The following is a 26,615-nucleotide window of genomic DNA, read 5'->3' as shown; positions in this document are numbered from 1 at the left end:
AGCTGTGCAGTTCCACTGTTCTTAGCAGGTGTTTTTTTTTTTTCTGGAGAGAGATAGAGGAGAGACATGCGTCATGTTCCTCCAGTGAGGGATCTCTTGCCCCCTGCCCCAAGGTTTCTAATAGATCCCACAGCCTCCCTCTTCCCTAAGATATTGCACAAGGCCCCACCACAGCTCAGAAGCTCTGCAGGAGGTGAGGTGCCTCCAAGAGGACAAGCCACCCCCCCTCCTGGTTTTACCTCTGCCCCCTACATGGCCCCCCCACCAGCTCTCAGCTCCCTACCTTTGTGGAGTTCTGCCCTCAGGGGCAAGGGCCCTAGGGGCCAGAGAGTAGGTCAGGAAGGGTGGATGAGGTAGTGGGGGCGCTGCTGGGGTGGCCTGGGGCACAAACCTGCTGTCCTTCCACTTTACTTTGCTTCATTCAAGACAAAGCTAAGGTCTGTCTGGTGTGGAGAAAACCCGTAGGGTGTGTATGCGGGGAGGTGTGGTGCCTGGAGACAGACTGGCCAGAGTGGCGTGGCACCTCCTGCTTAGATGAGCAAAAGGGGAAGGAACCAGCTCTTGAGGTTGGGCCCTCAGAGTTGGCCTAAGATGGTGGAGGAGGGGGCCTCTGGGCTGCAGTCTTCCTTTTCCTGGATCGGGTGCCAGCCCCCTGCCCGGCCTCCTCAGGGACACAGTAATTCCTTCCCTTTCCAGCCTGGAAAGCCCCCTCCCTGCTCCCCACCTCCATCCTTGTGCTGTTCAGCCTGGAGGAAGAGGCCTGGAGCCTTGAAGAGCAGCCCCCACACACTCCATCCCTACCCTGCTCCCAACCTCTAAGGACCTCTCCTTAGGCTGAGAGAGAAGGTGCCAGCCGCCACCTGCCACCCAGGCTGGATCTGACTGGTGTCTGTCCATGGTGAGCACCTGCAGGTGAGGGGTGTGGAAGACACTCTGGGATATGGGATTCACCCCCTCTGGAAATCTGGGTCCTAGGACCAGGTGTCCTGGAGGCATGGAGCTGGGGCAGAGTGGGGAGGTCCAGTGATAAACCCAGAGGAAAACACCGGTTGGCAGAGCTGAGCACAGCACATGTGCAGTTGGGGGGTCTTGAGCCCATTGCAGAGCTGGAGGAGTGAGCAGGATGAGAACCACACTGGGGGTGCAGTGGGTGGTGGGGAGGGATAGCACTGCTGCCCCCCCAAACTTGGTATAGCCTTCTAGCCTTAGCAGTAGCCCAGGCCTGGATGCTGGGTAGTACCTGGGTCCTCCAGTGTTGGGTGTGGTCTTTTGAGGTGGAGACCACTTCCTTTCAGGCAGGTCCCCCTTTCCTGAGGTCAAGCAGGCTCTTTCCTTCTGCACCCTGCCTGCTGAGGCCGAGAAAGAAGAGAAAATGCCATGTGTCCACCTAAGCTGGGTCTGCCCTGGGCCTGCCTGATATTCCCCCGCCCCCACCTCCCCACAGCAGCGAGATGGGGGAGGCTGTGTATGCTCAAGGCCACCTCCAAGGCAGAGGCGGGGGTGGGGGCAGGCCAGGAACAGGAAGGTACCTGGTTTCTCTTATCCCAGGCAGATGAAAGTCCGTTTGTAGGTGGCATAGCTGTGATTTCATGGGCGCCTGCCAGGCAGTGGTGGCTGTGATTTGAGAAGCTTGGCTTTCTTGGGTGTGTGACCAATTCTGGTAGCTGCAGATGAATCATGCCAGGTAAGTGACTGATCTTTAGGAAGCCCTGGCTGGGAGACTGGGATCCCTGGTGACATTGAGGACCTACAGCTCCTTCCTGTGTCTTATGCAGGGAGCAGCCCTACCTGGAGACTTCGAACTCCAGGGGTGCTGGCTGTGGCAGCCCTGCTGGTGGCCCTCTGGCTCCTACGACTGCTGGGGGCAGACCCTAGCAAGTCCCTGACACCCCGACCCCCACTCACCATCCTGATCTGGCACTGGCCCTTCTCTGACCGGCCTCCCGAGCTGCCCCGCAACACGTGTGCCAGTTTTGGTGTGGACGGCTGCCTCCTGAGCACTGACCGGGAGCTGCTGGGCCATGCTGATGTCGTGGTCTTCCACCACCGGGAGCTGCAGAGTCGGCGCGCCCACCTGCCCCTGGATTTGCGGCCACAGGGCCAGCCCTGGGTGTGGGCATCCATGGAGTCACCCAGCCACACACATGGCCTAGGCCGCCTGCATGGCATCTTTAACTGGGTGCTGAGCTACCAGAGGAATGCAGATATCTTTGTGCCCTACGGCCGCCTGGAGCCCCACACTGGGCCTGCACCGCCGCTGCCCCCCAAGAGTGGACTGGCTGCCTGGGTGATCAGCAACTTCCAGGAGCAGCAGCGGCGAGCACAGCTGTTCCGGCAGCTGAAGAAGCACCTGCGGGTGGACGTGTTTGGCCGAGCTGTCCGGCGGCCACTGTGCTCAGACTGCCTGCTGCCCACGGTGGCCCGGTACCTCTTCTACTTGGCCTTCGAGAACTCGCAGCACCGGGACTACATCACTGAGAAGTTCTGGCGCAACTCGCTGGCTGCAGGGGTCGTGCCTGTGGTGCTGGGTCCACCTAGGGCCACCTATGAAGCTTTTGTTCCCCCAGACGCCTTCGTGCATGTGGATGACTTCAGCTCTGCCTCTGAGCTGGCTGCCTTCCTCTCCAGTATGAACCAGAGCTGCTACCGCCGCTACTTTGCCTGGCGAGAACGGCTCCGGGTGCGACTGGTGGGTGACTGGCGGGAGCGCTTCTGTGCCATCTGCACCCGATACCCCCACCTGCCCCGTGGCCAGGTCTACCATGATTTGGAGGGCTGGTTCCAGGCCTGAGCCCTGGCTTGCTGTGTGTGTGTGTGTGTGTGTGTGTGTGTGTGTGTGTGTGTAGGTGGGGGCAATGGGGTTCTGTGAGCAGATTATATCATGTGAATAGAAACGGTGTTGAAATCAAACCACGGAGCATCCGGCCTTCATGGGCAACTATCGGTTAATGCTGAGTCGGAGGCCAGGAAGCCAGGGTAAGGGAGGAGCAGCTGGCCAGGCTTCCTGGAGGAGGAGGCACTGAAGCAGACAACGGGACAGAGAGACCAGGGAGGGGTGGATGGGGTGTAGCTACTGAGACTAACAAAAGGTGAGGGAGCTGAGCTCTCTCACCCACCACCTTAAATCAAATCTCTAGTGTCTCTGAGCTGTCCCTGGATGTGGGGCTGCCTCTGGATACTGGAGACATATCACCCTTCAGTTTGTGGGTACCCCTGTACCACTTCTGGTTTAGGTTTTCAGACTCACTGCTTTGTTCCTTCCAGAGCCCACACCCCCGGGTATCCTGCACTCCACAGGGAGAATTGATTACAGACCATCTGCTCTAGCAACCTTACCACTCCTTCAGCTTCCCCTGAAAAAGTATCCATTAATAAAGAAATGGTGATCCAGAAGGTGGTGCAATTGATAAAACACTGGACTCTCCTAAGGTCCCAAGTTCAATCCTTGGTATCACATGTACCAGATTAATTCTGGGATTCTTTCTTTCTTTCTTTCTTTCTTTTTAATGTTTATTTATTCCCTTTTGTTGCCCTTGTTGTTTTATTGTAGTTGTTATTAATGTTGTCATTGTTGGATAGGACAGAGAGAAATGGAGAGAGGAGGGGAAGACAGAGAGGGGGAGAGAAAGAGAGACACCTGCAGACTTACTTCACCGCTTGTGAAGCAACTCTCCTGCCGGTGGGGAGCTGGGGGCTTGAACCGAGATCCTTACGCTGGCCTTTGTGCTTTGCACCACATGCGCTTACCCCGCTACACTGCCGTCAACTCCCTGATTCTCTATTTTCTCTCATAAATAGATAAAATAAAAGGAAGAAATGAAAGCTTGTAATGGAGGTGTCAAGTGACAGCAAGACTCAGGGCCCCACACAGTGTACCTCCTTTCTATGCCTTGCCATCTGTCCTGCCTCATGCATGTCACACCCTGCCTGCCCCATGTGCTCTCTCTCCTTGGATAAGTGGCTGTCTACCCTGATCTGAAAGGCTGAGGAGGGGAGAGAGCAAAGGGTGATGTTAGAGGTACCCCATCTTGAATGACATTGTCAGGCTGGAGGGGTGTCTGGATTGTGACAAATTCTGGTTTGTGACTTGGGGTCCCTTTTAGCTGCTGGCAGCATAGGCATTGAGGGGCATCAAGAATGCTGCTCCAGCTGGGGAACTCCTGGGGTTGCATGTGGGAGGGTGGTGCTGACAGGGTCCCAATAAGCTGAGCTCCTGGGATAGGGCAATGGACTGGTCCCATCTTTAGGTGGGAGTGGCTGCTGGGGGAGGCAGGAAGCCACCCTCTACCTTGGCAGTAGCTTGTGAGGAAAGCCTGCAAGTGACTTCCTGCCATGACTTCTCCCTGTGTACTGACCCCAGAAAAGGAAGTGTCCTGAGGCTGTGGGTGGGGGTGGAGGTGGGGGTTGTGCCCTCCCTGTCACCCAAAAAGCCAACCTGGGAAGAGAGAATAACTGTGGACCCTGAGGTCAGCCATTCCTTCTGTTCTGTTGCACCATCTGCTGCCACCAGGCAGCCCACCTCTCCCACTCACAAGTGGGGAGACAGGCTGGGAAGGAGACTGAGAAGCTTCTCATTCCACAAAGCTTCCTTCCAGCAGGAGCCAACCTGCCTTCTGATGCCCTCTGCTGGCCATCCCTGGAATGAACCCTGGCCTCCTTGTCCAGCACCACCTGGCGCTCAAGACATCAAATCACCTCTGCAGACTTCAGTGTGTCCTAAAAAGCAGAGATGGATTCTAATATGGGGTGAATGAATTGCAGCCTTGATTTTCCCAGGCATCCTGTGTGCCCTCACCTGGTCACTTGCTTTTTTTTTTTCCCAGAGCCCATATTGCTGAGCCCAGTACAGGTCAGCCAGGCCCATCCTGCCGCTGGCAGTGGGTGCCATATAGTCATCAAGTGGTTCATTCATACGGGACATAGAAAACTTTAAAACAAACACATAGTGGGCCTGTTGATGACCTGGATGAGCGCACATGTTACAATGTGCAAGAACCTAGGTTCAAGTCCCCTATCCCTACCTGCAGGGGGAAAAGCTTTGCTACTAGTGAAGCAGTGCTGTAAGTGTCGCTCTATCTCTGTCGCACCCTTCCCTCTCAATTTCTGGCTGTCTCTATACAATAAATAAAGACAAAAAAAAAAAAAAAAGTGTGGTCCGGAAGGTGGCGCAGTGGATAAAGCATCATGCCCTCGAGCATGAGGTCCTGAATTCAGTCCCTGGCAGCACATGTACCAGAGTGATGTCTGGTTCCTATCTTCCTCATTAATAAATAAGTTAAATATTTTTTAAAAAGAAGAAGAGTGTCCTGAAAGGGGATAACTGGGGGGTCTGGTGAGCAGGAGGCGACCAGGAAGTCTTGTGGTGGCGGCAAGGCCCCAGGAACTACCCTTCAGGTGGGGGTGTCTAGGAGGGCTGCTGGTGGTCCTGAGTGGAGGGGGTTCTGGACAGCGCGCCCCCTAGCGGCCATGGCGACAAACGCTGCTCCTTTAAGCGGGGAGGCGCGGGGGGGGGGGCACAGCCGAGGCCTGGAGGGGCGGAGCCAGCGCCGCTGTCCGGAGCCGAGGCCCCGCCCCTGCGCGGGCGCTGGCGAGCTGCGCGGCGGGAGCGGGGCCGGCAGGGCGCTGAGGAGCTGGCGGCGCGGGGCGGCCGAGCCGGCCCCGCCATGGGCTTCCTGCACCAGCTGCAGCTGCTGCTCTGGAAGAACGTGACGCTGAAGCGTCGCAGCCCGGTGAGCGCCCCTTTGCCCCGCGCCCCGCCTTGGGGGCCCGCGCTCGCCCGCTGACCTCCGCGGCGCCCGGCTGAGTCACGGACGGCGCCCTCCGCAGCGCTCGGGCTGGCGGGTGGGGGCAGGCGGCACCCCGCTTGTGGGGTGCGGAACCTGTTTTCCAATGCAGACGACGGGGGGGGGGGGGAGCTGAGGGGCCTGGATCACGCTCGGGGCTCCGTAGTCTCCAGCCCCGCCCCGGGAGCCCTGCGAGGTCCGGGTTCCTGGTCTCTGCATCACCCCGCTGCCCTTGGGGTGCGGGCCTGATTCCGGTGCTGGTCCCGCACACCGCTTCCCCCTCTCCTCCACCCCCTCTCTCGTTTCCTCCCCTTCTCCTTTACTTTCCTCCTCCTTTCATCTCCATCCCCCGCATTCTTCCCGCAAGTCCACTAGCCTGGCTTCTCTTGCTATCTCGCCATCTGAACGTCTCTACCTGCTAGCCCCACCAGCCCAAGGCCCTGCACCTGTACATCCTTTTGTCCTTTGGGTCAACTCTCCCTGTGGCCCCTGCGATCCCAGAGGTGGGAGATCGGGTCTTGTGTAAACTATGCCCATCAGGCTCCCCAGCACTCTGCCATGCTCCCGGCTGGGGGTGGGGTGGGGTGGGGTGGGGTGGCTGAGGGCCCAGGGCACAGTAGCAAGCAGGGCAGAATCCCTGGTGGAAATAGGTCTGGGCAGAGTAGACGCTGTGGCCGCAGGGCAGGGCGGGACTGCTGCTCGCACCTGGCAGCTTGGGTTTCTGCATGGGTCCTAGGGATTTTCCAGGATGGGGCCCAAAGCAGGTGATCTGAATGAACGCCCAAGAAGGGTGTCCTCTTGCCTTCCCGGGACCCCGAATGCTCCTGTCCTGCCTGGTCCCAGGTCACTTGTCCTCTACTTGAGAAGGGCTCCCAAGGGCACAGGGTGGGGTGGCTGCCAGCATGGGGCTGGCTGGTCTTAGACACCTGACCCTGGCAGTGAGCCAGACTGGTTACCTTCCCTGCCCAAGGCACTCAGGGCTGGCTGGCACTGGCTGGTGTGGATCAGACCTGCAGCCCCAGACTCCCTCCAGTGCATCCACTCCAGCCTCAGGCTTTAGGTCACTGGGGACAGCAGACTGGGGCAGAGGATGGGGTCCAAATATGGAGGACTTTAAAAATTTTTTTTTAAGATTTTATTTATTTATGCGAAAGATAGGAGGAGAGAGAAAGAACCAGACATCACTGGCACATGTGCTGCCGGGGATCGAACTCAGTTGAGAGTCCAAAGCTTTCCCACTGCGCCACCTCTCGGACCACCAGATGTGGAGGACTTTACTACCTGCAGAAAGGTGCCCACCAGATGTGGCAACTGCATCCAGTGGAGGTCCCCAGCAGCAGCCCCTATTAATGGGTTGACCCTACCCTGAGCTTCCAGGGATGGGCAGACCTTCATGAAGCCCTTTGGTCTGTGGTATAAAGAGTGGCTGAGGTTGGCCAGGTACACACCATGGCTGGTACCTCACCACCCCCAACCCAGGAGAGGATGACCTGGGTTTTGGAACCAGGACCCTGGGCTTGGCCAAGCAGAAGCTCCCCTTGCATGTGTGCATGGTTCTGAGGGGCAAAGGGATTATGGAAGCTGACCTGAAGCTGGGGTGGGGGCCCAGGACCTTTGTGCTTAGCTCACTCCCTCTTTCTCAGCTTGGTGCCTCAGTCTCTCTGTTGGTTATTCCAGCCAGCCATTGCCCCCTCTTAGCAAGCTGGACTGGGCCTGTCCTGGACCATCAGCTGCTGGGGGTGGAGAGGACAGGATCTCTAGCACTGTGTTGCTGGTCTGGGAGCCACTCCATCCTCAGGTGTCTTCGTTCTCCTAGTGACACCACAGGAGGGGGCCTCAGGGGACTGCAAGGGGATGGTCTCAAGGGACAGGTGTTTTGACTGCCCTGCAGGTCCCAGGTAGGTCTCCCAGGTGGGGTGACCGGTGCTGCCTGCCTGTAACTAGAAGCCCCTTTGGCCAGCCGCCTGCAGGCCTCTCTTCCTCCCAGCAGTCCCAAGCTGTTGCCATGGCAATGAGGAGGCAGCCTGGCCTGTTGCTGCGGTGGAGGTGCCCAGTGGCAGGGCGGGTGTGGGTGGGGCTGGTGCCTCAGCCCTGACCCCTGCCTTGGAGCTGCCACCTGCACACAGCCACCTGTCCCTGTGAGCGTGGGGTGGCCTGCACCTATCCCTCCCCTCCGCTTGTACCTCTCTGCTCTCCTGAGTCTGGGCTCAATCCTGGCAGTGGAGCTGGGGGGCTGGGGGTTGCAGGGAGTCTGGCACAGGCTGGGGCGGGCGTGGGGTGCGGACACACTGGGTGTTCCAGACCACAGAGCACTATTGTCAGAGCACAGTAAACACAGCAGCAGCTGCCCCACCCCCGAGATGGGAGGAGGGGCCTCTGGAGCCTGCAATAGGCTGAAGGCTCAAAGGCTTAGGGATGGGGGTCCGCAGGCATGTTTGGAGGTGGGGTGTGAGGATGAAGAAAATCTGATGCCTTTATGGGGTGGGATGGGGTTAGGGTAGCCTCAGGTCAGGTCCTGAGGGGCAGCTGGGCTGCATCCAAGGTCAGGGGCTGCTGTGGGGTCCAGGCCTTCCTTCACACAGAGGTCCTAGTTCCAGAGGCCTGAGCTGCATGTACTTGCTCCTGTCCACAGCAGCTCCAACCACACCCCGTGAGGTGCCCAGCCTTATGGCAGCAACTGTCCAGGGAACAGAGGGCAACTTGAGACCCTGGGGACAGTGAGGGGCTGGGGAGAAGAAGCTGCCTTTGTCAGGGGACTGTCAGACCCCTGTTCTGGTCTTGCCAGAGGCTCTGGGCCTTGGGTTAGAGCTAGACCTTAGTTCTCCAGTTCCTTGGCTCAGCAGTACAGGTCAGGAGGGCCTGGGGGAGTGGGAACTACTGGTGGGGTCATAGAGCACCTCCAGGATCCCTGCCCAGGTGATCATGCAGGTGAGGAAGGAGCTGGGCAGATCCGTGGGTCAGAGTGGATCACAAGCTGAACCTGGACCAAGGCATAGGAGACTTGAGTCATTGGGACCAGATAACTCACAACTTGTCACCCTTCAAAACGGTCCTTGGAGGGCCTGCATTGGCCCCAGCACACCTGGCTTCTCTCATGTGGGGTCTGGCTGAGCTGTACTAGCCCTGTTGGGAGGGTTTGGATTGTCCTATCCAGCCTGGGCAGGTGGTATGGAAAGGCTGGGGGGCCTCACTAGCCTGCCCTTTCCAGTGGGTCCTGGCCTTCGAGATCTTCATCCCTCTAGTACTCTTCTTCATCCTGCTGGGCCTCCGGCAGAAGAAACCCACCATCTCAGTGAAGGAAGGTGAGGTCCTTGGGGGTGGGCCCAAGGCCAGCTGGGTGGGCAGGGAGGATCAACAACTGTCACTGCACCTAGCACGCATGCCCCATGTGCACATGTCCAAACACGTGTGCCCTAGCTCCCTCTGTGTCCCCCTTCCCCCTCACCCCCAACCCCTTTGCGGCCCTGGACCAGGCCTCTGGGCTGGGCTCTGGCAGCCAGGTGGTTCCGAGACCGAGCCTCACCATTCTCCTCTGTTCTGTTCTGCCCCACCCCTGCATGGTCTCTGTCCTGGGCCCGCATGCAGTCTGTAAGTGAGAGCCCCCACTGAGCTCCCTGCCTGCTTGCCTCTGCTGCTCAGGGGTGGGCAGTGGCCAGGGAGGGCCTGGCTGGGGCACCCGCTGTGCTCCCCTGAACTTCCCTGGGTTTTTGCTTTCACTCTGCTAACAGGCTGGGCTGGCCTGGCCAGAGAGATCAGAGGTCACTTCTTGGGCCATGTGTGTTGGGGGGAGGGGTGGGGAGCTCCCACCTGAATCCTCCAGGAGGTGTCAGGTGATCTGGGGTAGGATTGTGAAGGGGTGGTGGTGGTGAGGTACCCTTTGACCTCTGACCTGCTCGATCCTATCAGCACTCTTGCCCCCACCCCTGGCTTCCCCCCTGAAGCTGCTTTTCCTTCCTGACTTTTCTGCATTTTTCTTCTCGCCTGCCTCCCCCTTTTGGACTCTCCTCTTCTCATTACCCCTCCTGCCTCTCCTCGCCACCCTTCCCTCCTGCCCCCCTGCCCCCAGCCTTCTACACAGCCTCACCCCTCACCTCCGCGGGCATCCTGCCCGTCATGCAGTCACTGTGCCCAGACGGACAGCGGGACGAGTTTGGCTTCCTGCAGTATGCCAACTCCACGTGAGTGTCCTCCACACGCCACTGCTCTCAGAGCCCTGGTGTCCCCCTCCCCTGCCCTGGGCCTGGTGGCCGTGAGTGACTCTGATGTTGGTACAGGGTCACTCAGCTTCTGGAGCGCCTCAACCGTGTAGTGGAAGATGGCAACCTGTTTGACCCAGCTCGGCCCAGCTTGGGATCAGAACTCGAGGCCCTACGCCACCACCTGGAGGCCCTCAGTGCAGACCCGGACCCATGGGATAGTCGCCAGCGTGTGCCCACAGGTACATTGGGAAGGGCAGGATACAGGATGCCAATGCCAGGATCATCACTGGCACACAGCCACTCCCCACCCAGGTCAACTGTGGCTGAGTTCACACAAGGTGCTGGGAACTAATTCTCCACACCACTTCCTGCCTGTGCAGTGTCTTCCTTCTCCCTGGACTCGGTGGCCCAGGACCCACGGGAGCTCTGGCGTTTCCTGACGCAGAATCTCTCGCTGCCCAACAGCACAGCCCAGGCCCTTATGACTGCCCAGGTGGACCTGCCTGAGGTAAAGGGGGCACCAAACTTGACCCAACTCAGAGGGTTGTCCTGGGTAAAGAGAGAGGCAGAACCCTGGAGCCCCCCACCTGAGCCTTGCCTTCCCCCCCTACAGGTCTATCGCCTAGTTTTTGGCCCTTTACCTGCTCTGGATGCAATATCAGGCCTGCCCAGGTCCCAGGGTCCCTGGAGTCACCTGGGTAGCAGCCCCCTACTCCGGATGGAGGTGAGACCACCTGTCAGTGGGTGGGTGGAGATAGGGCCCCCTTTGATAATGCCCAGTTCCACCATTGTAACTAGCATGGGGAGGAGAGGGAGGGACAGGGTAGCTGTATGTCTCCTGCCTGAGCGGCTCAGTCTGGCACAGTTGAGGGGGTCAGTGGAAGCTAGAAGCCACAGTGAACCAGCCCCTGGGTCTATTATCAGTGGGGACTCCTCCTTAGCTACTCCCTGGCACCCCTCTCCTTCAGGAACTTCTATTGGCACCTGCCTTCCTGGAGCAGCTGACCTGCACTCCAGGTTCCAGAGAGCTGGGCCGGATCCTCACTGTGCCAAGGGGCCAGCAGATGGCGCTGGAAAGCTACCGGGATGCTGTGTGCAGTGGGCAGGCTGCATCCCGAGCCCGGCACTTTTCTGAGCTGGCCAGTGAGCTCCGGAACCAGCTGGACATGTCCAAGATCGCCCAGCAGGTGAGGCCTAGCCTACCAGCTGTCCTATAGCTCCACTGCCCTGGATGGAGATGTGGGACCTTGGAATCAGATGGGGATCCTGGGCCCTGGGGCTGTGTGCAAGGTGGGTTCCCATGCCCTCAGCAATCCCAGTATGTCTGCTACTTTTTGCTGGTGATCCTCTCAGGCCCCAGGCAGCAGACCCTGCCTCTCCCTTCCCTGCTCCAGTTCCTCTACCCTCTGTCCTTCTCTGGGTTCTGCACAGCCACTCATGCCCATTTTCCCTCAGCTGGGCCTGAACGCAGCCCCCAATGGTTCAGTGCCCCCACAGCAGCCACCCCCACCCCGGCGGCTACAGGCACTACTGGAGGACCTACTGGATGCTCAGAAGGTTTTGCAGGATGTGGATGTTCTCTCAGCCCTGGCCCTGCTGCTGCCTCAGGGGGCCTGTGCCGGCAGGACTCCTGGATCCCCTGCTGGAGGTCCCGGCAGGGCTGCCAATGGCACTGGGACAGCGGGTACTGGCCCCAATGCCACAGTGGAAGAGGGAGCAGCATCCTCTGCTGCCCCCACCTCTTCAGACGTGCTGCAGGGCCAGTGCTCAGCCTTCGTGCAGCTCTGGGCAGGCCTGCAGCCCATCCTGTGCGGCAACAACCGGTAGGTGGACAGTGGGGAGGGGATGCTGAGCCACCCCCTACTTGGGCCCCCTGCCATGGCCCTGAACCCGCATTATCCTCCTGATACTTCACACCCAACCCAAGATCCTAACCCCATGGCTCCTACCCAGGTCTAGTTCCACCTGAACTCCACCCCTAATGCCACTCCCTCTGCAGTACCATGGTCACCTGATCCTCTGCCCACTGAAAAAGCCCTGCCCCTAACACCCCAGTTCCCCCACCTCATCCCTAGCACCATCGAGCCAGAGGCACTGAAACGAGGCAACATGAGCTCCCTAGGGTTCACAAGCAAGGAACAGCGGAACCTGGGCCTTCTTGTGCACCTCATGACCAGCAACCCTAAGATCCTGTATGCCCCTGCTGGCTCAGAGGTTGACCGTGTCATCCTTAAGGTATGCAGGCAGTGTGGGTAGGAAGGGCTGGGCTACAGACTGAGCACCCCTGAGCAGGGTGGGTTTGACCTAAGCTCCCTCCCCTTTGACTTTGCAAATAGGGCACCTATGGGCTGGCCAGAGATGCCTTAGGGATAGCTTGCATGGGCTGGGGTAAGGATCAGCCTGGATAGCTGTGTGGTATAGGGTCTGTGAGCATCCCAGAGGAGAGATCCTATCTGGAACCAGAGCTAGAAATGGTCCAGGGAGAAGGGAATGTGGGGGTGGGTGGGGGGTGGAGGGGTCCCATAGATAAGGATGGGGGGAATGGGGCCAAGAATCAGGGACACTCAGGGACTGTGGAGAAGGGGTTCCACAGAGGATCCTGGAAAGTACAGGGAGTGAAGCAGGGAGAACCTAGAGGTTGTATTGTCCTAGAACAGAGTGTTTGGCTGTGGGGGGTGTTGTAGAGAGGCAGGTTGGAGAGGACTTTGAGCTCCCAGGTGGAAGCCTGGCCAAAGCATGATGGGTTGTTGGCAGGGGCTGGCCAGCGACTGGTGCCTAGTCATGGTAAGGGAGTGAAGAACCCTTGCTGGCTGATTCCACGAACCCCATGCCTGGTGCCCTCACCCTCTGCAGGCCAACGAGACCTTTGCCTTTGTAGGCAATGTCACACACTACGCCCAGGTCTGGCTCAATACCTCGGCTGAGATCCGCGGCTTCCTGGAGCAGGGCCGGTTGCAGCAGCACCTTCACTGGCTGCAGCAGGTTGGGGGTGTGGACAGGGGGTGGGCAGGAGTGCCCCACTTAATCCCAGATGGGCCCCTCTGATCCAGCCTTCAACCTTCAGTACGTAGCAGAGCTGCGACTCCACCCCGAAGCACTGAACCTATCTCTGGAAGAGCTGCCACCTGCCCTGCGCCAAGACAACTTCACATTGCCCAATGGCTCGGTCCTCTTGCAGCAGCTGGACACCATTGACAATGCGGCCTGCGGCTGGATCCAGTTTATGTCCAAGGTGCGGTGAGCTACCTGGCAGGGCACTGAGAGTGCTCAGGGCAGCACCGACTGTGCCCCTCTCCCCAGGTGAGCGTAGACATCTTCAAGGGTTTTCCTGATGAGGAGAGCATCGTCAACTACACACTCAACCAGGCCTACCAGGACAACGTCACTGTGTTCGCCAGTGAGTCATTCCTCTGGGACCAAGTGCCTCTCCCCTCCTCCTGCAACATCTCTGCCCCACAACTGCCCCTAGCATCTCCCCTCTAGCCCTGCCCTGAGCTCCCCATCTCTACTCCCTCTTGTTCTGCCTTAAAAAAATTTTTTTTTTATTATCTTTATTTATTTATTGGATAGAGACCATCAGAAACCGAGCAAGAAGGGGATGACAGGGAGGGAGAGGGACAGAGAGACACCTGCAGACCTGTTTCACTACTTGTGAAGCCTACCCCCTACAAGTGGGGACCGGGGCTTGAACCTGGGTCCTTATGCATTGTAACATGTGCGTTCAACCAGGTGTGCCACCACCTGGCCCCCTGCCTTTTTCTTTTTTTTTCCCCTGCCTTTTTCTTAATATATATATATGTATGTATGTATACATATATATGTTATACAAAAGACTGTGGGAGCTGGGCAGTGGTGCACCAGATTAACTGCACATAGTATGAAGTGCAAGGACCTGCACAAGGCTCCTGGCTCTCCACCTGCAAGGGGCTCACTTCACAAGCGGTAAAGCAGGTCTGTAGGTGTCTGTCATTCTCTCTCCCTTTCTATCTTCCCCTCCCCTTTCAATTTCTCTCTGTTCTATCCAAAAAAAAGAAAGAAAGAAAGGAAGAAAGGAAGAAAAAAGAAAAAATGGCTACCAGGAGCAGTGGATTCTTAGTGCAGGCACTGATAACCCTGTTATAACCTGTGATAACCCTGGAGGCAAAAAAAAAAAGACTTCCATGCTATGCCTGAGACACCAAAGGTCCCAGGTTCAACACCATAAGCAGAGCTAAAAATGTGTGTGTGTTTCTTTCTCTGTCTCTCATTAATGTGTACACACACGCACACGCACACGCACACGCACACGCACACGCACGCTTGCACACCCCAGAGTACTAAATTCTCAGCTCTGGCTTTTGGTGATGCTGGGGATTGAGCCTGAGACCTCAGAGGCTCAGGCAGGAAAGTCTTGCAGAATCATTATACTGTCTCCCTAGCCCTTGTTCTGCCTTTTTCATACCTTCCCCAGACTCAGCCCTAGTCCAGACTACCACTTTTCCCCAGGTGTGATTTTCCAGACCAGGAAAGATGGCTCCCTACCACCACATGTCCACTATAAGATCCGCCAGAACTCCAGCTTCACTGAAAAAACCAATGAGATTCGCCGGGCCTACTGGCGGCCAGGACCCAACACTGGTGGCCGTTTCTACTTCCTGTATGGCTTTGTCTGGATCCAGGGTAAGACCCGGGGCTACTTGGGCAGGAGGGAAGGCAGTGTGGTCACCCTGCCCCCTGACGGGTCACCCGGCTGCCTTCAGACATGATGGAGCGCGCCATCATCAACACCTTTGTGGGCCACGACGTTGTAGAGCCGGGCAACTATGTGCAGATGTTCCCTTATCCCTGCTACACACGCGATGAGTGAGTGTGGGCAGGGGCCTGGGGGCTGGGGCTTGACTGAGCCCCCCTCACACCGCTGCCCCCCTCACATCCCTGCCCCCAGCTTCCTGTTTGTCATCGAGCACATGATGCCCCTCTGCATGGTGATTTCCTGGGTCTACTCCGTGGCCATGACCATCCAGCACATTGTGGCCGAAAAGGAGCATCGGCTCAAGGAGGTGGGGGGGATGGGGACGGGAGGTAACTCGCCCAGCAGAGGACATGCCTTATTGTTTGCAAGGCCCTGGGTCTGAGCCCTGGCACCATATGGCACCTGGACAGCACTGGGGGAGCTCCATGGATAGTAGAGCAGTGCTGTGGTGTATCTCCTCTCTTGCCCCTCTAAATGGAGAAAGAAGGTGGGGGGTAGTGGGGGGGCATGTGGGAGGGGGGTAGGAGGACAGACGAGTGGATGACCTGGGGTGGAGGGATGGGGAAAGTGAAAAGAGAAGAGGGGCAAGTGGGTTGCATGTAGGAAGTGGGCAGGTGAACAGGAGGGTAGGACTGGGAGGGAGTGGAGATGGGGGTCTAGGCTCGCTCTCCTGGGGCCCTGGGCTGGTGGGTCAGGGTGTTCTTTCCTGGAGCCATTGCCCCAAGGCCCCTTGCCTGCCTGCCCCCCTCTCTTGCAACTGTCCCAGGTGATGAAGACCATGGGCCTGAATAATGCGGTACACTGGGTGGCCTGGTTCATCACGGGCTTCGTGCAACTGTCCATTTCGGTGACGGCACTTACTGCCATCCTCAAGTATGGCCAGGTCCTCATGCACAGCCATGTGCTCATCATTTGGCTCTTCCTGGCTGTCTACGCCGTGGCTACCATCATGTTCTGGTGAGCAATGAAGACATACTGTGGAGGGGTGGAGGGTTGCAGATTGGCTCTGGCATCCACCCAGAAGACAGACCCCTGCTGGGAGCCCCCAGTGCTGCAGTGAACGTAATGTGCCAAAGGTTGTGCAGCTGACGGCCGGGCCCTTGGCTGCTTGTCCTCAGCTTTTTGGTGTCCGTGCTGTACTCCAAGGCAAAGCTGGCCTCAGCCTGTGGTGGCATCATCTACTTCCTGAGCTACGTGCCTTACATGTATGTGGCAATCCGAGAGGAGGTGGCCCATGACAAGATTACGGCCTTCGAGAAATGCATTGCGGTGAGGGCTGGGGCAGGTGGGGCTCGGTGGGCTGGGGCAGGCACTACTGCCAGCTTCTGACTTTACTCTCTCCTCAGTCCCTGATGTCCACCACTGCCTTTGGCCTGGGCTCCAAGTACTTTGCACTGTATGAGGTGGCAGGCGTGGGCATTCAGTGGCACACCTTCAGCCAGTCGCCAGTGGAGGGGGATGACTTCAATCTGCTGCTGGCAGTCACCATGCTGATGGTGGATACAGTCGTGTACGGCGTGCTCACATGGTACATCGAAGCTGTACACCCAGGTGCCAACCAGCCCTCTAGAGAGACAGGGATGGGTGGGGGGCAACCCCTGCGAGGGGCACATAATTCAGGGGTAGACACAAGCCTTGGGTCTACCTCCCCTCTGTGTCTGTCTGCAGGCATGTATGGGCTGCCGCGGCCCTGGTACTTCCCGCTGCAAAAGTCCTACTGGCTGGGCAGTGGACGGATAGAGGCCTGGGAGTGGAGCTGGCCATGGGCTCGCACCCCTCGCCTCAGTGTCATGGAGGAGGACCAGGCCTGTGCCATGGAGAGCCGGCGCTTGGGTGAGCTGGGCACCAGGGCAGCTGGTGCTATTGTTGGGTGTCAGGGGCCCAGGGCAGCCTTGGCACTGACCCCTGGTCCTGGTACAGAGGAGACACGTGGCATGGAGGAGGAGCCCACCCACCTGCCACTGGTGGTCTGTGTGGACAAACTCACCAAAGTCTACAAGAACGACAAGAAGCTGGCCTTGAACAAGCTAAGCCTGAATCTCTATGAGAATCAAGTGGTCTCTTTTCTAGGCCACAACGGGGCAGGCAAGACCACTACCATGTGAGTGCTGGGACATTGTGGGCCAGTGGTCAGTACCAGGTCCATAGTCAAGGGATGGATCAGGAGTCCCTCACAGAGTGGGTGACAGGGAGGGCTCCCTGCATGAGATGGGGGTGAGGCATAGAGGACAGGGGGAGGTCATGATCAAGCTTTCCCATCAGGTCTATCCTGACCGGTTTGTTCCCACCCACATCGGGCTCGGCCACCATCTATGGGCATGACATCCGCACAGAGATGGACGAGATCCGAAAGAATCTGGGCATGTGCCCACAGCACAACGTGCTCTTTGACCGGCTCACAGTGGAAGAGCACCTGTGGTTCTATTCGCGACTCAAGAGCATGGCACAGGAGGAGATTCGCAAGGAGATGGACAAGTGAGTAGGTGGGGCCTTGTGGGTGTAGCCTGAGGGGCGGGGCTACAGGCAGGGTGTAAGTGAGTCTGGGGCAGGCTGGAGGCACAGGGCCCCTGGGTGATGTGAACAGGTCTTGGGGGACAGGTGGAGGGCTGAGTTTCTTGCTGTCCTGCTGTCAGGATGATTGAGGACCTGGAGCTCTCCAACAAGCGGCACTCCTTGGTGCAGACACTTTCAGGTGGCATGAAGCGCAAGCTGTCGGTGGCCATCGCCTTTGTGGGTGGCTCCCGTGCCATCATCCTGGACGAGCCCACAGCAGGGGTGGACCCCTATGCACGGCGGGCCATCTGGGACCTCATCCTGAAGTACAAGCCTGGTAAGCAAGGCTCAGGGTAGAAGTGGACTGCCGTCCACCAGGCCTCATCAGGCTGGCCTGGCCTCTCACCCAGCTCCTGGCCTCCTCCAGGCCGCACTATCCTCCTGTCCACCCATCACATGGATGAGGCTGACCTGCTTGGCGACCGAATCGCCATCATCTCCCACGGGAAGCTCAAGTGCTGTGGCTCTCCGCTCTTCCTCAAGGGTGCTTATGGAGACGGCTACCGCCTCACATTGGTCAAGCAGCCTGCTGAGCCCGGGGGCTCCCAAGGTCTGTGCTGAGGCTGCCGGAACTGACCAGGGCACCCCTTCCATGGGACCCCCATCCGAGGCTGCTGAGGTTGAGGGACTGCCCGACACACCCCAGGGTGCCTGATAAGACCCAGCTTATCTTCTTGCATGTGAACTCCTATGAAGGGTCCCTCTCCCTGAGATCCTGTGCAAAGCCCCTAAGCCCTCCCTACACCCCTTCCCTCCCAGAGGCAGGATTGTCCAGCCCATCTGGCCGGGCCCAGCTGAGCAGCTGCTCTGAGCCCCAAGTTTCCCAGTTCATCCGCAAACATGTGGCCTCCTGCCTGCTGGTCTCTGACACCAGCACGGAGCTTTCCTACATTCTGCCCAGTGAGGCTGCCAAGAAGGGGGCCTTCGAACGACTATTCCAGGTGTGTTGGTTAGGTGGGACTTGGGGTGGGGCCAATCAATGGAGGAGGCAAGGCTAATTGGAAGAAAAGGCTTGGGGTGGGGCCTAAGGTGGAGGTGGGTCCTACAGAGGGGCGGGGTTTGGGAGGGGCAGTGAAAGTGGTGCTGTCAGATGAGGGGCAGGGCCTTGGACTAGGACACAGGGCCAACCCAGGAGCAGGGTCTGTGGTCAGCTACTCAGGGACCCTGGGGCATTCAGAGTGAGAGGCTTCATTCACTCTGCCCTCTTTCAGCAACTGGAGTGCAGTCTCAATGCACTGCACCTGAGTAGCTTCGGGCTGATGGACACAACCTTGGAGGAGGTATTCCTGAAGGTGTCAGAGGAGGACCAGTCTCTGGAGAACAGCGAGGCTGGTGAGGAGCTCTAGAGCTGCTGGCCAGTCCCAGCGCCCCACTGCAGCCACCCCATCAGGCCAGGAATCAGATGTGGGAGTTCTCTTCCTGTCTCTGGGTGGGTGTGGGCTGAGCACCCTCCCCCTCAACTGCTCCTTCACTGTGGCAGACATGAAAGAGTCCCGGAAAGATGTACTGCCTGGAACGGAGGGCCTGGTGGCAGGAGAAGCTCCAGCTGGCAACCTGGTCCGGTGCGCAGAGCTGACCCAGTCACAGGCATCCCTGCAGTCTGTGTCCTCGGTTGGCTCTGCCCGTGGTGATGAGGGAGCTGGCTATTCTGAAGTCTACGGTGACTATCACCCTCTTTTTGACAATCTCCAGGACCCTGACAACGTCAGCCTGCAAGGTGGGACAGCCAGGTGAGGTGGGGAGGGTCCTACAGGATGACCTGGCCTGCCCCACTTAACTCTGCCCTCAAACCCCCTGGCCCTGTACAGAGGCTGAGGCAGAGGCCCTCATGCAAGTGGGCCAGGGCAGCCGAAAGCTGGAGGGCTGGTGGCTGAAGGTACGCCAGTTCCACGGGCTCCTGGTAAAGCGCTTCCACTGTGCCCGCCGAAACTCCAAGGCCCTGTCCTCCCAGATCCTGCTGCCTGCCTTCTTCGTCTGTGTGGCCATGACCGTGGCCCTTTCTGTCCCTGAGATTGGTATGGCCCCCTGCTAGGCATGGACACCGGGGATATGGACCACCCCACCATGTCAGGCCCTTGGGGGCTACCTCTATTTGGTAGTGTTCTGGGATGGGGACATCTTGACTTCCATTTGGGAAGCAGGGACTCTGGCCCAGTGAGAACCTGCTGCAGCTTCCCCATATGTCCTGCCAGGTGATCTGCCCCCGTTGGTCTTGTCACCATCCCAGTACCACAACTACACCCAGCCTCGAGGCAACTTCATCCCCTATGCCAATGAGGAGCGGCGGGAGGACCGGTGAGGCATGGGGGAGGCTGCTCTGGAGGATCCAGAAGTGAGAGGGAACTCATCTCCAACACAGACTGACCTGTGCACCCTCCAGGTTGCGGTTGTCCCCGGATGCCAGCCCCCAGCAGCTGGTGAGCACATTCCGCCTGCCATCAGGCGTGGGTGCTACCTGCGTGCTAAAGTTCCCGGCCAATGGCTCCCTGGGTCCTACGCTGAACCTGAGCAGTGGTGAGTCCCGGGTGCTGGCCGCTCGCTTCTTCGACAGCATGTGCTTGGAGTCCTTCACACAGGGGCTGCCACTCTCCAACTTTGTGCCACCGCCACCCTCACCTGCCCCGTCCGACTCCCCCATGTCCCCTGATGAGGACCTGCTGCAGGCCTGGAACTCCTCGCTGCCCCCCACTGCCGGGCCAGGTACGAGCCTGTGGAAGTGACTGGGCCAGCGGGGGAGGTGGGGGTGGAGGGGGGACCCATGTGACCACCTGCTGTGCCTACAGAGAACTGGACATCAGCACCCTCCCTGCCCCGCCTGATCCGGGAGCCTGTCCGCTGCACCTGCTCCACCCAGGGCACTGGCTTCTTTTGCCCTGGGGGTGTGGGAGGGCATCCACCCCAGATGCGGGTGGTTACAGGTGACATCCTGACTGACATCACTGGTCACAATGTGTCTGAGTACCTTCTCTTCACCTCTGACCGCTTCCGGCTGCACCGGTGAGCTAGGTTGGCATGGGTAGAGGAAGGGGCAGCCCCACTACTCACTGGGTCTCATACCCCTCCATTCACCTGCCCAGGTATGGGGCCATCACCTTTGGGAATGTCCAGAAGTCCATCCCAGCCTCGTTTGGTGCCCGGGCCCCAGCCATGGTGCGCAAGATTGCCGTGCGCAGGGCAGCCCAGGTGAGTGCGCTTGAACTCACTGCACTTGACCCTCACCCTGATCATGAGGGGTGGCCCAAGGCTGGGGTCTTCCTCAGCCTCTCCAGGTTTTCTCCCCACCCCCCTTTTATTACCACCAGGGTTATCAGTGGTGCCTGCATTACAAATCCACTGTTACCAGCACCCATTTTCCCCCCTTTTCTTCTTTCTATTTTATTTGATAGGATAGAGAGAAACTGAGAGGGGGAGAGGAGATAGAGAGGAGGAAAGAAAGACACCTGCAGACCTGCCTCACCACTCGTGAAGCATCCCCTTTGCAGGTGGGGAGCAGGGGCTCACACCAGGTCCTTGCACACTGTAATGTGTGTGCTCAGTCACGTGCACCATTACCTAGTCCCTTCTCTCCAGGTTTTCTACAACAACAAGGGCTACCACAGCATGCCTACTTACCTCAACAGCCTCAACAATGCCATCCTGCGTGCCAACCTGCCCAAGAGCAAGGGCAACCCTGCGGCCTATGGTAAATAGGAAGGGGTGAGGGACACAGGTAGGGGTGGGTGGTGGTAAAGAGCCAGTCCCTGAGGCTGCTGTCCTCTGTGCTGCAGGCATCACTGTCACCAACCATCCCATGAACAAGACAAGTGCAAGCCTCTCCCTGGATTATCTGTATGTGTGGTGGTGGGGGGGGAGATGGAGGGGTTGGGATGCCTATGGGACCACCTGGAGCAGGACTTCAGGCTGCCTCCCCTCCCCAGGCTTCAGGGTACTGATGTGGTCATCGCCATCTTTATCATCGTGGCCATGTCCTTTGTGCCAGCCAGCTTTGTCGTCTTCCTGGTGGCCGAGAAGTCCACCAAGGCCAAGCATCTGCAGTTTGTCAGTGGCTGCAACCCCATCATCTACTGGCTGGCCAACTATGTGTGGGACATGGTGTGTTTCTGGTGCAACCTGAGGAGTCCTGTACCCCCAGACCACTTGCTTCTCCCCCTGCACCATCAGCTTTCCATGGGACCCTCAGATCTATACCCAGGTCCCCCAGCTCTGCACCAGGCTTTAGTCATGTCCCAGAGCCCTTACCTCTATTTTCAGATCCTGCACCCCTGCCCTGAACCCCAAACCCTGCCTCTGGTCCCTTGCCCATAACCCTAGCCCCTTACTTGTCACCCATGCTCTTGACAGCTCAACTACCTGGTCCCAGCCACCTGCTGTGTCATCATCCTGTTTGTGTTCGACCTGCCAGCCTACACGTCACCCACGAACTTCCCAGCTGTGCTCTCTCTCTTTTTGCTCTATGGGTAAGGGAAACGACTGGAGGAGTGGTCAGAGCTGGGGGTGGCCACCCCATGATGGGTGACTGCCGCCCACCTGCCCACAGGTGGTCCATCACCCCCATCATGTACCCGGCCTCCTTCTGGTTTGAGGTCCCCAGCTCAGCCTATGTCTTTCTTATCGTCATCAATCTCTTTATCGGCATCACAGCCACAGTGGCCACCTTCCTGCTGCAGCTCTTCGAGCATGACAAGGTGGGGTGAAGTGCAGTGGAAGGCACACCAGGTGGGCTGGCAAGCCTATGGGGTGGGGAGTTTCTGTGTGACCCCTGTGGCCTTCCAGGACCTGAAGGTTGTCAACAGCTACCTGAAAAGCTGCTTCCTCATCTTCCCCAATTACAACCTGGGCCATGGGCTCATGGAAATGGCCTACAATGAGTACATCAATGAGTACTACGCCAAGATTGGTGAGGTGTCCCCAAGGGCAAGCCCTCTGGAGGGTGGGATAGGTCAAACTTGTCTCTAGAGACCGGGGAGCATTAGCACAGAATCAAACAGGGGCCATGAGGCCCCAGTCCCTAAGCCAGCTGCCCCACAGGCCAGTTTGACAAGATGAAGTCTCCATTCGAGTGGGACATTGTCACCAGGGGGCTGGTGGCCATGACAGTGGAGGGCTTCGTGGGATTCTTCCTCACCATCATGTGTCAATACAATTTCCTGCGGCAGCCACAGTGAGTAGGGTGCGCTCAGAAATGCAGTGGTGGTGCCTGGGGAGGCAGGCTGTGGAGAGCACCACCTGACACAACCCTCTTGTCCGTCAGGCGCATGCCAGTATCCACTAAGCCTGTGGAGGATGATGTGGATGTGGCCAGTGAGCGGCAGCGTGTTCTACGGGGGGATGCAGACAATGACATGGTCAAGATAGAGAACTTAACCAAGGTGGGCTCTGGGCTTCAGGAGTGTGAGTGTAGCCCCATGGTGGGGGGTGGCTGTGGGTGTGGTGTGGCTCTGTGGTTGGCATGGTTTGGACTGTGTATGGTGTGTTTATAGCGCTTGCTCTCCCATGGCTAAGATGTGGGTGTGGCCCAGTTGTGGGTGTGGTTTAGACTTGTGGCTACCCTACAGGCCTCTGGATGTGGTTCTGTCTTGAAGGCTTTTTAAATTTATATTTATTATTTATTAGATAGAGACAGAGATAAATCAAAGGGGAGTAGAGAGAGAGAGAAAGAGAGAGAGAGAGAGAGACCTGTAGCACTGCTTCACCATTTGTGAAGCTTTTCCCCTGTAAGTAGGGACCTAGACCTGAACCTAGGTCCTTACACATTGTAATATGGATGGTCAACCAGCTGTGCCACTGGCCCACCCCTGTGAAGGTGTTTAAATGTGCAAGCGTGGCCCTGGCATGAGGGTGTGCTTCATGCTGTGGGTGTGTCCTGCTGTGAAGGTTAGCTTAGTCTGTGGGGTGTGGTTGGTAATAGTCACTGCTTAGGCTGAGGGGTGTGCTACTGGCTTTGGGCAGAGGCCACTGAGTGGGCAGCCCCTTTCCCTCTGCTAGGTGTACAAGTCCCGGAAGCTTGGCCGCATCTTGGCCGTGGACCGCCTGTGCCTGGGCGTGCGGCCTGGTGAGTGCTTCGGCCTCCTGGGTGTCAATGGCGCTGGCAAGACCAGCACCTTCAAGATGCTGACTGGTGATGAGAGCACGACCGGGGGCGAGGCCTTTGTCAATGGGCACAGGTGTGGACACAGGAACAGGTATGTGGGCAGGGAGGCTGCAGCTGCCCTGTGCTGATGGCCACTGTGTCCCCAGCGTTCTCAAGGAGCTACTGCAGGTGCAGCAGAGCCTGGGGTACTGCCCACAGTTCGACGCCCTGTTCGATGAGCTCACTGCCCGAGAGCACCTGCAGCTGTACACACGACTGCGCGGTATCCCCTGGAAGGATGAGGCCCAGGTGAGTGCCTACTGGGGGAGAGAGCCAATGTAATGGAGAAGGCCCTGACACCTGCTCTCACCCCAGGTGGTGAAGTGGGCACTGGAGAAGCTTGAGCTGACCAAGTATGCAGACAAGCCAGCTGGTACCTACAGTGGTGGCAATAAGCGGAAGCTGTCGACAGCTATTGCCCTCATTGGATACCCTGCCTTCATCTTTCTGGTGAGCCCGAGCAGGATGCAGCAGTGCATGAGCAGAGGACAGGGGAACAGAGGCAACAGCTGAGCCTATTCCCCGCTCCTCCCCAGGATGAGCCCACCACAGGTATGGACCCCAAGGCCCGGCGCTTCCTCTGGAACCTCATTCTTGACCTCATTAAGACAGGGCGCTCAGTGGTGCTGACGTCACACAGGTACAGCTCTGCTCCTTTACTGTGCGCTACTCCCCCAAACTCAGTGTCGTCCACTACCTGCTGCTTCTCTCTGTACAGCTCCTCCACGTCGCAACCTGCCTCCCCTCCCCCACACTTCTCCCCACTGTCACCATGATACCCCCTCCCTCCAAGTGTGTCTGCCCCCATTGTGCCTCGACTTCCTCTATCTACAGCATGGAGGAGTGCGAGGCACTGTGCACGAGGCTCGCCATCATGGTGAACGGGCGACTGCGTTGTCTGGGCAGCATCCAGCACCTGAAAAACCGGTGAGAAGGGCAGGGGCTACTGTAAATTAACTTTAAAAAGGATTCACAGCGGGGAGCTGGGGACTGGTTTAAACAATACAAGGTTTATTAGGGTGAGACAGGCAAAAGGCAAATTAAGCACTTATCATCAAGGGTTAAGAGTATACTAGGTCCATGAGGTCTGAGTATAGTTATCAGAAGTTTAGTCCCATAAGATAAACAATTATCAGCTCTGGTAAAGGTTGCTCATGGCTGTAGAGGGGTCTAAAAGTTTACCGGCTAGCAGAATCACACGGGTTCAGTTCCCAGGAGAAGTAGCCATGGCGGGATACCTGGCGCACCTCCACCGAGATGCCTCTCACCAGGAGAAGAAACCGCAGCCAAAGAGCACAAATGTGCTCAAAGCCCCATGCTTTTATCCCTTCCCTTCTCTGAAGCACCTCCTCAGGGTGACGTCGTTTGTATGCTAACAGTCCCAAACTCCTGTTGGGGTCACAACAGGAGCTGTGCTGTGCTGTGCTCAGGTAGTGGCAGGGGCACTGGTGTGGGGCTCCTGGGGGTGGAACTCAGGGCCACGCACATGTTCCATAGGTTTGGTGATGGCTACATGATAACAGTGAGGACCAAGAGTAGCCAGAACGTGAAGGACGTGGTGCGCTTCTTCAACCGGAACTTCCCTGAGGCTGTGCTCAAGGTGAGGGGCAGGAAGTAGGGCTCTGGAAGGGATTGAGGCCCTGCCCAGTAGTCTCTGACCTGCCTCCTCTACCCTTAGGAGCGGCACCACACCAAGGTACAGTACCAGCTCAAGTCTGAGCACATCTCGCTGGCACAGGTGTTCAGCAAGATGGAGCAAGTGGTGGGTGTTCTGGGCATCGAGGACTACTCAGTCAGCCAGACTACCCTGGACAATGTGCGTACTGGTGGGGCAGGGGTGGGGTCAGGGCAGAGGCTGGGTAAGTGGGTAACTGCTCCAGTTTCTCCTACCCACCTGCCTCTGTCCATCAGGTGTTTGTCAACTTTGCCAAGAAGCAGAGTGACAACCTTGAGCAGCAGGAGACAGAGCCCCCCTCGGCCCTACAGTCACCCCTTGGTCGCCTGCTCAGCCTATTCCAGTCACGGCCCACCCCTACTGAGCTCCGGGCACTTGTGGTCGATGAGCCTGAGGACCTGGACACAGAGGATGAGGGCCTCATTAGCTTTGAGGAAGAGCGGGTAAGCATGGCCCCATGAAGGAAGTGGGTCCCAGGATCTTCTGCTACACTGGATTCAAGGGGATACACAGGGCAGTTCCTGAGGCTCAGTACCCAAGCAGACATAAAAACCCAGGCACTGCAAGGGTTTGACAGCCACTTTAGATCCCCTAAGATTTTGGGGCTCCTCAGAAATGAGCAGGGTCTGGTAGCAGGGAGAACTTCAGTCTTAGCCACTGGGCTGGTAGCAAAGGAGCCTGAGAACTGGGGGACACACAAGTGGGGGAGTCCTCACTGAGGGCATGGGTGCTCAAGGACACTTACCCAGCCTGGTCTGCTTATTGTCCCCAGGCCCAGCTTTCCTTCAATACGGACACACTCTGCTGACCACCATGGACAAGTTCATGGATACTGCACTGGGAGAGAAGCCAGACAGAAGATGAGGCCCTTAAGCCCACCCTTATCCCTCTGTGCCTACCCATAAGGCCCTCATTGGGGAGGCCCAGGACCAAGGGCTGGGTGTCACCCTTAGCCCCACCTACGTTCTCCATCCTGCCACCCTGTGATTGTGCCAAAGGCTGGCCCAACCCTGGGCTGCACACACACCCTCACCCTGCTTTGCCTTAAAGCCAGGGGTCTGGCCTAGCCCCTCACCTCACCCTGCCCAGCTCTGCCCACCCTGGGTCCTCTGGGGTGACACTGCCTGTGGGTACTGTCTGGGCCCACAACTTGGCTTTTCTCTGACAAGGAACTGGGACAGTGGGTGGGTGCCCAGGAGAGTCCCTCCCAGGCCTATTTATTTTCTTTAGGAAGAGGGTCCTGTTCTCATGAAGGGGGTACCCCACACATTAGCAGCCGTGGTGTGGGCCAGTAGCAGGAATGGAGAAGTTGACTCTCTGGGCCCAGTGGGGACCAGCCTCCCTCCCCACCCACCCACCCAGCTGTTGTTGCTCTCCCTCCCAGCTTGGCCCCCCACCTGCCTACCCACCTGGGAGCCAGCCCTGTATATAGCACACAAATGTTTGTTTTAAATAATACAAAAAAGCTTATGTGTGGGATATGATTTGGGGGTGTGGAAGGGGTCCGTTCTTTGCTACAGTTTTATCCCTTGCCTCCGAGGCA

At 58.0% G+C, this 26,615-nt stretch overlaps 2 protein-coding genes across 3 annotated transcripts; both read left to right on the top strand.

Moving 5' to 3' along the window:
• The first annotated feature begins 760 nt into the window (after nucleotides 1-760).
• Nucleotides 761-4,000, top strand: FUT7 (fucosyltransferase 7). Of its 2 annotated transcripts, none has more exons than XM_060199422.1 (3): nucleotides 761-898; nucleotides 1,549-1,684; nucleotides 1,776-4,000. In XM_060199422.1, exons 2-3 carry the CDS (start codon nucleotides 1,678-1,680, stop codon nucleotides 2,789-2,791), a joined length of 1,023 nt encoding a protein of 340 aa, XP_060055405.1. In that variant the 5' UTR covers nucleotides 761-898; nucleotides 1,549-1,677; the 3' UTR covers nucleotides 2,792-4,000. The 2 variants fall into 2 exon arrangements, with proteins under 2 accessions (XP_060055405.1, XP_016042883.1); XM_016187397.2 differs by having other exon boundaries at nucleotides 763-898; nucleotides 1,571-1,684.
• Nucleotides 4,001-5,577: 1,577 nt separating this feature from the next.
• Nucleotides 5,578-26,542, top strand: ABCA2 (ATP binding cassette subfamily A member 2). The gene is made up of 48 exons (XM_060199420.1): nucleotides 5,578-5,729; nucleotides 8,992-9,085; nucleotides 9,850-9,961; nucleotides 10,058-10,221; nucleotides 10,363-10,490; nucleotides 10,596-10,706; nucleotides 10,951-11,169; nucleotides 11,438-11,805; nucleotides 12,058-12,217; nucleotides 12,836-12,964; nucleotides 13,047-13,214; nucleotides 13,283-13,379; nucleotides 14,468-14,641; nucleotides 14,722-14,824; nucleotides 14,907-15,021; nucleotides 15,481-15,671; nucleotides 15,833-15,983; nucleotides 16,061-16,265; nucleotides 16,383-16,547; nucleotides 16,635-16,815; nucleotides 16,977-17,189; nucleotides 17,348-17,544; nucleotides 17,635-17,817; nucleotides 18,027-18,208; nucleotides 18,479-18,599; nucleotides 18,748-18,984; nucleotides 19,076-19,282; nucleotides 19,460-19,562; nucleotides 19,648-19,967; nucleotides 20,051-20,264; nucleotides 20,345-20,450; nucleotides 20,838-20,949; nucleotides 21,035-21,095; nucleotides 21,185-21,359; nucleotides 21,609-21,724; nucleotides 21,805-21,952; nucleotides 22,041-22,164; nucleotides 22,296-22,428; nucleotides 22,519-22,636; nucleotides 23,253-23,431; nucleotides 23,505-23,646; nucleotides 23,713-23,847; nucleotides 23,934-24,037; nucleotides 24,232-24,324; nucleotides 24,895-24,997; nucleotides 25,076-25,213; nucleotides 25,309-25,515; nucleotides 25,845-26,542. The coding sequence occupies exons 1-48, from the start codon at nucleotides 5,664-5,666 to the stop codon at nucleotides 25,878-25,880; spliced, it is 7,308 nt and encodes a 2,435-aa protein (XP_060055403.1). The 5' UTR covers nucleotides 5,578-5,663; the 3' UTR covers nucleotides 25,881-26,542.
• The last annotated feature ends 73 nt before the right edge of the window (nucleotides 26,543-26,615 follow it).

The sequence above is a fragment of the Erinaceus europaeus genome, chromosome 10 (genome assembly GCF_950295315.1).
Source record: "Erinaceus europaeus chromosome 10, mEriEur2.1, whole genome shotgun sequence".
Taxonomy (NCBI): domain Eukaryota; kingdom Metazoa; phylum Chordata; class Mammalia; order Eulipotyphla; family Erinaceidae; genus Erinaceus; species Erinaceus europaeus.
This window is presented reverse-complemented; position numbering and strand designations above follow the sequence as displayed.